This window comes from Bombus impatiens, unplaced genomic scaffold, assembly GCF_000188095.3.
Source record: "Bombus impatiens unplaced genomic scaffold, BIMP_2.2 scf_0749, whole genome shotgun sequence".
NCBI classification, from domain to species: domain Eukaryota; kingdom Metazoa; phylum Arthropoda; class Insecta; order Hymenoptera; family Apidae; genus Bombus; species Bombus impatiens.
In genome coordinates this window covers 64,705-76,079 of record NT_177168.1, presented here as the reverse complement: position 1 = coordinate 76,079, position 11,375 = coordinate 64,705, and the positions used below count along the sequence as shown (strand labels likewise).

General features: G+C 38.8%; 1 protein-coding gene across 7 annotated transcripts in view; it reads left to right on the top strand.

The window, feature by feature from the left end:
• LOC100740910 overlaps positions 1-9,625 on the top strand; it is a 12,431-nt gene extending 2,806 nt beyond the window's left edge. For 6 of the 7 annotated variants that reach the window (XM_024370359.2, XM_033322995.1, XM_033322998.1 and 3 more), the window contains 9 exons: positions 1-314; positions 478-773; positions 1,063-1,128; positions 3,246-3,453; positions 3,598-3,849; positions 4,572-4,774; positions 5,040-5,131; positions 6,394-6,586; positions 6,976-9,625. In XM_024370359.2, the coding sequence (XP_024226127.1) occupies positions 1-314; positions 478-773; positions 1,063-1,128; positions 3,246-3,453; positions 3,598-3,849; positions 4,572-4,774; positions 5,040-5,131; positions 6,394-6,586; positions 6,976-7,301 (1,950 nt within the window). In that variant the 3' untranslated portion in view covers positions 7,302-9,625. The remainder of the gene's footprint in view (positions 315-477; positions 774-1,062; positions 1,129-3,245; positions 3,454-3,597; positions 3,850-4,571; positions 4,775-5,039; positions 5,132-6,393; positions 6,587-6,975) is intronic. The other variant, XM_033322999.1, reaches the window with a different exon arrangement.
• The last annotated feature ends 1,750 nt before the right edge of the window (positions 9,626-11,375 follow it).

Sequence of the window (11,375 nt, the reverse complement as noted above, 5' to 3'; positions counted from 1 at the left end):
CCGGAGCCGATTCTATCGGCTGTAGCTGTAATCTCCTCACCGCTGCCAGTCCACGCTTCAACCTCTTGTCCGATCGAATATTCGACCCCGGACGAGAAGGGACTTAAAACTGGCGCGACTTTGAGATCAGAACTTCCAATCGATTGTTTGGATATTCGAACATCTAGTGTTTCGAATCTTCTCGATGAGACGGAGATTCCTTCGGTCGATGCAACGCCTATTATCATCCACGGTACCGTCAACGAGGTCGGTAAGGTTTCCGTCTCCGGAAGAACCCCGCCTCTTCCAGATCTCCGAGCGACCGATTTTTTCAGGTTTCTATACCATTTTTTATCCATTCTCGTTTTCCTCGTACCAATTACGTCACTCGACTTTACTCTTATTTTGCTTGTCCTTTCCACACATATACACACGCGCTCGCATACACACACACACACACACACACACACACACACACACACACACACACACATACAGCACACCAGTAAGGGGTTCGATGGATGCTGGTCAACCAGACCCGGATGGTCTAAATCCGTTGCTAACCTTGCTTGTTGGAAGATCCCGTGGCGAAGATGGGAATCGAGAGAATCGAATGGTAAACAACATCGGTGAGAAGAAATACGGGGAGGGAAAACCGAATGTGAATGTTACGACGAACCCTCTGGACATATCGTTGATAGGGACTTGCACCGATCAAAGTAACAACGATCAGTCGTCCGATGGTCCTGGTAGAACAACCAGTGCCACGAGCAAACCTCGAGGAAAACCCGCCGGTAAGTCGAAACGATGAATTCGACGTTAATATTTAATTAGTATTTAACCGTTTCCCATATTTCTAATTAATCTCGTGTTTCGTTGATGTATTTAACGATAAATAGGTGGATAATTTATGCCGATTCGTTTATGTCGATCGTTGTAAAATGCGGAAAACATAAGAAACTGCTCGCGAGCAAACAAGTAGAAATAGAAAATAATCGAAAGACGAAAGAGCGAACGAAACATCTAGAGACAGGTTTTAAAGCTGTTCTCGTTAAGAATATCAATTGTGTTGTTTTCTTTCAGAATCGCATCCCCTCGTTTCAACCATTCATTCATGGGTCAGGCTCTTTTTCCCGTTTTGCGCAATAGGTATAAAGTTGATTATGACCGAGTTGTGCTTCGAGACTCTTTATTTTCGAAACTGAGAAATCACCGAACCGACTTTACGCATATACCATGTGTAAACTCGTTAAAAAACCGAGTACATAATTGATTTGTTCAAGTCGAAGTCGAGAGCGGCTTGAGCAGGACGATCATGGCACGATAGTCGCCGATCGTCAACGGTTGGTGGTGCCTCGGGTTCGCGCTGATCTTGTCCACCAAACGAATTTCACGGTTCCTTCGTTTCCGCCTCTTTTCCTATACCGTTATAGGATCCAAATATGAGCAGTACTAGTATTCTCAAGTTTTGATTTAATTATATTTTATTCGCCACATCTCCTTGACATTTCGATTCTGTGTTTGCTTCCTAACTCTCATTTTCTGTTTTTCTCTCTTTTTGCTCCTTCTTCGTCTCCTCCTTTCCCCCCTCCTCTCTCCTCGATCAAAAATGATTGAAACGAGCGTACATGTATGTATATTGTACATATTTCGTTCGTGTTCGACAAAAGTATTTGCGCGTATTCGACATTTCGTTTAGTAACGGTTGGTATTGCTTGGTCGCGGCACGCTTTTCACGACTAGATTTCATAAAGGAACAACTTAATTTCACGAGAATCAACGTTGATCGACGATAATTGATGTAAAAAGCGGAACGGAGTACTACGATGGCGAACGTTCGAGGGAATGTTTCGAGGAGAGAAGAATCGTCGCTCATTGACATCACACACAGTTTCATTGCATTGCTCTGTATTTTTCGAAGCTTGAAAAGATGTAGTATGCTACGATATCCAAAAGCGCATGTATTGTCGACTTTGCCGGTTAGCTACTATAAACTATAAATAGGTAATAACGCCTCGATCGCCATACTGCAAGTGTCGTCGAATTGCCGCCCTGGATCGCGAAAATCTCCATTCGCATTTTCTTTTTAGTGCTCGATCTCTTTTCTTTTTACCTCTGCCGAAATATTGTCTTCCTTCCGTTATCGTACTCTCCATTTTGATCTCGCGTTACTTTAACGTCGTCATTTCTTTCTTTTCTTTTCTGTTCACGTTTTCTCTCGTTTTCGTGAATCGATATCTTCAACGCGCGCGCGCGCGCGCGCGTGTGTGTGTGTAGTATTTCCGCCTATCAATCTGTCTATTCGTTCCTCCGTCCGTCTGTCTGTGTAGCAGTCGATTCATAACGTCGGTGTCTAAAGATACAACGAGTTTCCGAAATATCGACGACGAAACGAAGAGAAAAATGAACGCAGACAAAGACAAAAGAAATCGAGGAACAAATATTGTATATATGCGCAGAATACGGCAGCATAGTCGTCGATGATTGGAAAGACATTCGTTGGTGTAGTTTTAAAAATCATGTTACTATGTATATGTGTAGATACACGCGATATTCAATGTTCCATCGCGAATTGTGGGCGGCAATTCTGCTTGAAAGACGCACGCGTATGTGTTTCACGCGTAAGCTTAACACCTTGAAAAAAGACTCTCCCGGCATCGCACGTTTCTTGGTCGCGAATAATCTGTTTACGCGAAACCACCGTAAAGATGTAGCGGTGAAAATCGAAGTAGACGAGAAAGTACTTAGATCCGATATCGAGGACCGACGAACGGAAACGGAAACAGAAAGGAAGGAAAGTAAAACAGGTGACGATGGTGATGGTGAAAATGAAGGTGAAAGTGAAAGAGGAGATGGAGGTGGAAGAAGAATATATATAGAGGAGAAGGAGGAGGAGGAGATGGAAGAAAAGGCAGGAAGCGTGGAACGTTGAAAAAGGGCAAGATGAATTCCGTGTTCGTTCGTACGATCGGCTCCTCTCGGCCGGTGAATCGCGTATGAAAATGCAAAAACGAGAAAAGGGAAAGACGAGGACGAAGATGGGGGGCGCGGACAGAGTTGGGATGGGAATATGTATACAGCGTTGTGAATCAACTGCGAAAAGGCGATAAGAAAGAAAGGAAAGACAGGTGATGCAAAATGAAATGTAACAGACGAGGAAATGCTCGATATTCGGTGCTCGGAGATCTTTTTATAAGTACCAATGTAAACTGCAGTCAGGATCGAGGAACGAGGATAACGGATGTTTACTTTCTAATGCCGAAAAGGAGGCAACGCGAGTGGAAATAAGAGATCGACGCAAGCGGCAACAATCGTGGTGCAACAACCGTCGCTGTCATTGGATGGATCAGCCGGAGCTGCAACGATATTGCTGCACCCAGAGTTGGACGTTAGACGTCGAGAGGAAAATATGAGACAATTGTTGGATGTGGCCAATACCTTGACCTTGCAAGAAATACACGACTTTGAGATGAGGTTCGCTTATTATTCTTATTGGACGCTGTTACACGCGTGCATTATCATTTTACTCTATTATTCGTTAGACGTAAAACACAACAATGGTTAGGTATTTTCGACAAGTATGAAACAACCGATCTTTCTCTTCGTGGAATGTTTCAGGTACGGTAGTCCGCACCACAGTCGGTCTCAGTCGGTTAAGACTCCCGGAAGTCGTTCATCGGGCAGACCAAACTATCTGTGTCTTCCACAGCAGAGATCAAGAGTCGCGAGCATGCCAAATACCGGTGTTGAAGAAGAGTATTATAGACTTCGACATTTCAGTATAACTGGTAAAGGAGTTGTAAATCGAGGAGACTCGTTGAAAAGTCGGAGATCTCGATCAAACAATAGCGTCGCTTCGAGTAACTCGAGGTGAGATTCCCCTATTTCCAATCCCTTTGTTTTTTCGTTTCTCGACAGGAATAAGCCGGTTATTGCATTAAGCAACAAACTCAAGCGAAATGAGAAAAAATGAGAAAACGAGTGAACGGACCGACGACAATCGGAAGACAGAAGGAGAAGCAGTAGTAGTAGTAATAGTAGTAGTAGAAGTAGTAGTAGTTGTTGTTGCTGTTGTTGTTGTTGTTGTAGGAGGAGGGGAGAAACAAGAAGGAGAAGAAGAAGGTGAAAAAGGAAGAGGAGAAGAAGAAGAAGAAGCAAAAGAAGAGGGCGAAGAGAAAGTGAAAAACGACGACTTTATAGTATAAAGTTTCACACGACGATTCTACTCTAAATCGAACGCGTGAGTTTACGTGTAGCATTGAGCGTTTGAGCGACGTAGACGCACGTGTTGGACCTTAGAGTAGAATTTCAATGCTGCGCGCAAAGTGTATCACACAAAGACAAACACTTGCATCGCTTCCGATTGTCATCGATTTTTCTAAAATAGACTATTCCGAGCAAAAACGAAGTTGTCGTTAAACAAATACCGGACAGATGACATAATCGATATAAATTACAAGTTACGAATTTCTTTCTTTCCCTATATCACGTGTATGTAAATATCGATTATATACTTGTTTTTTCTCTGTTTTTTTTCGCCCTTTTATCGGTTTCTACCATGGCGTGACTACCAACGTGATTTGGCGATGCAGCACGGAACATTTAACAGCTTCGTATCCTGGATCGGCAAGAAATTCTGCAGCGGGATCGTTGGCGAGTTCCCGCGAAAGCAGCGCGTCTCAGGGACCAACACCGTATCGCGTTCTAATGCTGGGAGCTCCAGCCGTAGGAAAAAGTTCGCTGGTTTCTCAGTTTATGACGTCGGAATATCTTCATGCGTACGATACATCGATTGGTAAGTACTAAATATTAATTATTAATTAATATTATTATATATTATATATAATATTATATTATAATATATATTAATTATCAGTATTACTTTTACACTGTCCGGTTTGCCTCGAAGCTATTGCACGATATCAAGCCCGATTTGTTTCTTCTTTTTCTTCCTACCTTTTTTCCGTTCCTCTCTTTCCAATCTATCGTCTCTGACTTTTTGTTCCTTCTGCCCTCACGATGCCGTGATAAAACACTATGCTCCCGTCGTTTCTTTACAGACGATGAATCAGGAGAGAAAACCGTCAGCGTTCTTCTAGCTGGAGAAGAATCCGAACTGACTTTTATCGATCACTCTAGCACTGAGATGACGGTACGTTGCGAATTATACGTGTATGCATGCCCATTGTATTGCTGTGTTAACGTACGTAATCGAAAGTGAGGAAAATTTTTTATAGAATTTACCCACGTTTGCTTATTATTAGATGAATTATCGGTTTACCACGCGTGAACGATATGTCGCCACCGAGCTATGAAATGTACGACATACGCAGATCGGGAATCAGAATCTGAATCGAGAATCTCGAGAATAGGTGGAATGGATTAATAAAGAGAGAGAGAGAAGGAAAGAATGTGCGAGCAAGCGGGAACGTGAGAAGGAATAGGGTGCGCGGTCGAACGCGCACATGTGGTTAGCAGTAAGCATGTAGTGTAAAACTCGATGTGCCATCCTGAAGAGCGATTGACGATCATCGAGCCGTAACTATCGGTCAACCGTAAAACGGTCCAGCGATCGATCAAACCGTCTAACCGCGATATCTTATGTATATATATATATATATATATATATATATATATATATATATATATATATATATATATATATATATATATATATATATATATATATATATATATATATATATATATATATATATATATATATATATATATATATATATATATATATATATATATATATATATATATATATATATATATATATATATATATATATATATATATATATATATATATATATATATATATATATATATATATATATATATATATATATATATATATATATATATATATATATATATATATATATATATATATATATATATATATATATATATATATATATATATATATATATATATATATATATATATATATATATATATATATATATATATATATATATATATATATATATATATATATATATATATATATATATATATATATACATATATATATATATATATATGATTCATATATATATACATATATAAGATTCAACAATATATATATGTGTATATATATATGTACACATATGGCGAGTTGAAAATCATAATGGTGTACGTAAGTCGGTTATTTTTCATAAAACGTTATTTGCGTCCATTACCGTGAAAGATTCGGTAAAAAATCTTATTAATGTTATGATAACGTAAGATCGGTCAGTAAAGAGTGGGGAATAATACTTTGGAAAATTGACAAAGCAGCGAAAGTACTGGAGTTAAAAACATATTCGACTTAGCGGTACCACAAATCGGTTCGACTCGCCGAGCGATACTATTTGATACGACATATTCGTTCTTGTCGACAACGAGTGATTTCTTTTTGCAGCCGGAAACCTGCATCACTACGTACGAACCACACGCTTATTGCGTCGTCTATTCAACGACCGATCGGGCTTCGGTACGCGTGGCGGAAGAAGTTTTGCAAACACTTTGGCGCAGCGACTACGTGTCGGCTCGAGCGGTGATCCTTGTTGGAAACAAAGTCGACCTCGTTCGCAGTCGATTAGTCTCGACCGAAGGTAAGAAGGCGTGTAACTTACCCGACCGTTTCGCGATAGGTCCTTTCATTGTTTCGTATCATTTAGCTAGCTCGTTGATACCTAAGCTATCATTAGATCCCTCCGAAAATTCAAGTATGGGAAATCACAGGAAGATATACAGTATACAATACATATATACAGCATCGATTATCGTTGCCGAACACACAGACGCGGAATCGCCATACCAATATACCTCCATTCCTCCCTTGATTTTTCTTTCTATTCTATTCTATTCTATCCTATTCTATTCTATTCTATCCTATCCTATCCTATTCTATTCTATTCTATCCATTTTATATATTCTATTCTATTCTATTTTATTCTATTTTCATCTTTTTGATGGATACAATTCTATTTCTATGTTGTAGAGGGGAAATCTATGGCTACATCTTACGACTGTAAATTTATCGAAACATCGGTCGGAATCAATCATAATGTCGACGAACTTCTCGTTGGCTTGCTTACGCAAATTCGACTGAAGCTCGAGAACCCTGAAAGAACAAGGGACCTATTTCGGAAGAGATCGCGAAAGAATCGTAGCAAATCACCTTTAGGATCTTGTTCTGAAAATAATTCACCGAAAAAATATCGCGGTAGTCGTACAAGTACCAGTTTAAAGGTACGAAATTTATTAGGTAAGGTATGGGCAAGAGATAGCAAGTCCAAGAGTTGTGAAAATTTACACGTTCTTTAATCGTTTGGACGAAGAAATGCGACACGACATTCTATTCCTACTCGATCAGAACGTCACTAAAGTTGCTTTCAATCTGCAATTTCTTCGTTTTTTACCTTGGTTTCTTCTCTTCTCATTTCTCTATCGTTCTCTTCTTCCTGGTAGTTGTTTTTATCCCTTTTGCCTTCATTCATTATTTTTCCATCTTTATTCCATTTTTCTACATAACTTCTCGAGCTTCGATTGCTTTGGATTTCGCATCGCGGGGACCAGCATTCATCAGACCACTAGTCAATTCTCTCGTTGTTTCCTATTTTACTCTAATCGTATTGGTGTTGTAAGTTTTAATGGAATCGGTTTATTGGATAAAATACGGTCCATCTAAATACATACACGATCTAATAGCTTGAAAAGCGTTTATAAAGACGTTTTTGCGAAACTTTAACTACGTTTCGACAGTGGAGTGCGTGTCAAGGACTCACGAATAGATCGAAACCTCGAGTATAAAATAATTCGAACGAGTTTTCTCGGTTTCTCTCTAATTCCTCTCTGAAACCAACTGTTCCAATCTCGAAATTATAAAAAGCCGAAAGCATTGTGTGTCACTTACATATTTCGAGCTCTTTATTTTAGCTTGTTCACCTCTTCTCTCTCAAACTCTTTCTCTTACATCAGTCTTTTTTTGTTGTGGTGCAATCAGTTTTATCGATCTCTTTACTCTTCGCATGTTTGATATACATATGTATATATTACTCCCGTTCTACGATCCAAACGCGAAAAAGTGAACCAATGTTCTTATGTTTTTCAAGCTCGCACGATCGATGCACAGCCATAATCACATTAGGATTATTTTCTTCAAATTTCACTACATACCAGGAGTGAAAACACCATTTACATTATATATCTCTACATTAATATTAAATCGACAATATACATATATATGTATGTAAGCAGTTACTTCGTCTTTCGCAATTCCACAACTTTCCTACATTGGGTTTCGTCGTTACGTTAGTTGTCACGCAAATGTTGATTGAATGGTTGATTGGTTGAACGCAATCGTGAACAAACAGTACAAAAGTTTGTCGCCTTACTTCGTTCGTCACTTAAATGATACAGAGAATAAGATAGAGAAGGAGCGAGGGAAAAAATAAGAGCCGAAAGGAAAATGATAAAACTAAAAAATGGAAAAATAAAAGGTACACGTGCCGATTTTTTATCTCGCAAACCAACGTTGAATTGTGTTTCTTATTAATCTGTTACGATATATTATGAAAATTTATAGAATAACAAACGCGTTTTTTCTTGTTTGTTAATCGCGAAGCGAAAAAATTGTAACGAATCGAGTTGTATCGCTCGAGCAAACAGATCAGTTTGCGTTTAAGTACATACGAAGAGAAAGAAGGATTTACTTAATAGAAAAGAGACAGGGAAACATAAAAAGGGGAAAAAAGACAAAATCACACATTTAGAGTACGATAAGTGCATAAATACAAGTTCACATGTGAGATTTTGTTCGTTTACGAGATTTTGCAGATATGACGGATTTTTGGAAGACTGTCCGGTAAATTGTATTACTCTTTAAGTATACAACCAATTTTACCTTAGTCTGTATTGTTACCTTATAATAACCTCCCGTCCATCGACTAGAAAGAAATTTCTACGAGCCATGGCAATCGTTTAAATCGCCATTACTGCATGGAATCGTAACGAACGTATCGGACATTTCGAGTACACGAATGACCATAAATTAGTCGTTAAGAACCGCGCTACTTGTTTCCGCGAAAAGTTTCCATTACTTTTCGTGCCGAAACGAACTGTAATTGTACCGTGCTGTACCGCGCCGTACCATGCCGTGCATCGTACCAAATTTTAACTTTTAACCTTTCAAAGCGCATGTGCGAGACTGATTTTCATTCGATTTCGAATATCGAACGATACCGCTGACGAACGGGCGTTTCGTTTCTTTGAGAAAATTGTTTGCGAAATAAACTACATGTTCCGATAAGAACAAACGTCGTCGATGCGCGCATGCTCTTTTACTTGTACTTTTTTCTCTTTTTCGAGAAAAGATCGTCCTCTGCTCTTCGCTAGGCCGTATTAACGACGAGAGCAGCGACGTTAAACGACAAGGACATGCAAAAGGAAATTGAGAATGAGAGGGCAAACTGTAATCGAAAGGACCAATTTGATAAGAAATAAGATGTGCAAAGAAAAATAAAAAGAAAACATTATGACTTTCATGAGTAGACTACGATGGGATGAGAATGGGGATGATGGGGAGCGTGCGAGCGAAAGAGAGAGAGAGAGAGAGAAAGAGAGAGAGCGAGCGAGAGAGAGAGAGAAGGGGTAGAAAATGAGGGATTTAGAGAGGGAAGAGTACGATGTTCGCTGATGATTATCCGTCCATCAATGTACACCTTGAAAAAGATATCCTTCGCAAACGACCATGCCGATTTTAATCAAGAGCTGATCGATGTTGACGAGCTTTGTTTGAAGGACCCACACGAACACCGTCTCTTGGAATGTGAGGTGGTGAATCGGTCGCACTGCCCTCTCGATGTGGAGAAAATCTCGAGGAAGACGCAAGCGGACAAATGATATATGTACAATGTACATATAATACGTCTCGATTTTGACGGACACAACACGTGTCGCTTGTTGAATATGTCATGACTGCCGACCATGACAGACACTTTTTATGTAAAACTGAACGTATGTATGTATGTATGTATGTATGTATGTATGCATGTATGTATGTATGTATGTATGTATGTATGCATGTATGTATGTATGTATGTATGTATGTATGTATGCATGTATGTATGTATGTATGTATGTATGTATGTATGTATGTATGTATGTATGCATGCATGCATGATGTGTGTTTGTTGTGCGTGTATACGCGCGCACGAGCGCGTGTTGTGTGTATGCATTTATGTATTTATGTATGCACGTATGTGTGTTTGTTGTGTGTGTGTGCGCGCGCACGAGCGCGTGTTGTGTGTATGCATTTATGTATTTATGTATGCACGTATGTGTGTTTGTTGTGCGTGTGTGCGCGCGCACGAGCGCGTGTTGTGTGCATACATTTATGTATTTATGTGTGCACGTATGTATGTATGTACGTATGTATATATGTATCTGTGTATGTATGTACGTATGCATATATGTATGTGTATATGTATGAATATACGTATGTACGTATGTACATATTTATGTGCGTATGTATGTATATACGTATGTGCGCATTTATGTATGTATGTATGTACGTATGTATATACGAATGTAATATGTATGTATATGCGATCGAATGCACCGACGAATACCCATATTTTGCGGACCAGAGCCTACCGATTAGGCAATTTCTTCGATCGATGTTATATTATATCCTTGTACCTGTATGCGTAGTAAAGCCGCGCTGATTTTATTGTCTTTTCTTGTTATTAGCGTATCAAACAACGTTGTTAGTATATTGACCGTTGCTATCGAGAATACGATTTTCTAGTGTATGGAAGATCGGGATACAACGAGAAATAGATTCAGATCGAATTTGCGATTCGACGCTAATCTTTACGCTACATGATGTCATGCCGGTGATAGCGATGACAATGACTATGACAACAGAGACGCTGACGACGATCGTTTCGATAATATATTACAAACATTTTTATTTCTATTTATATTTCTATGTCTGTACGTACGTCCAATATATCTGAAATAAGTTATCGTTTCATCCTTGTGTATGTATTTTAAAATCATAGAAATTGATTGTTCAGCGAATTATTATGCTGATGCGTTGATAATAATTCTCGTTTTTTCTTCATACATATGCATGTATATATAGGAACTACAAAATCTCTTGAAAGAAAATACTTCCTGAAGCATCGTGTGATCGCCAATTTAAGCACCCGATAAAAACCAAAGCCATTGTTTTCCAAGATTCCATTTCATCGTATACTAGTGATGAAATATTAATAATGTCCGAGAAAAAAATGCGACACGTAGATGATACGGAATGCATGTAAATCGATAAAATAAAGATATAGCATTTTCTCATTCATCTAATTCGTTTACTACGAGTTGCACATGTTTTTT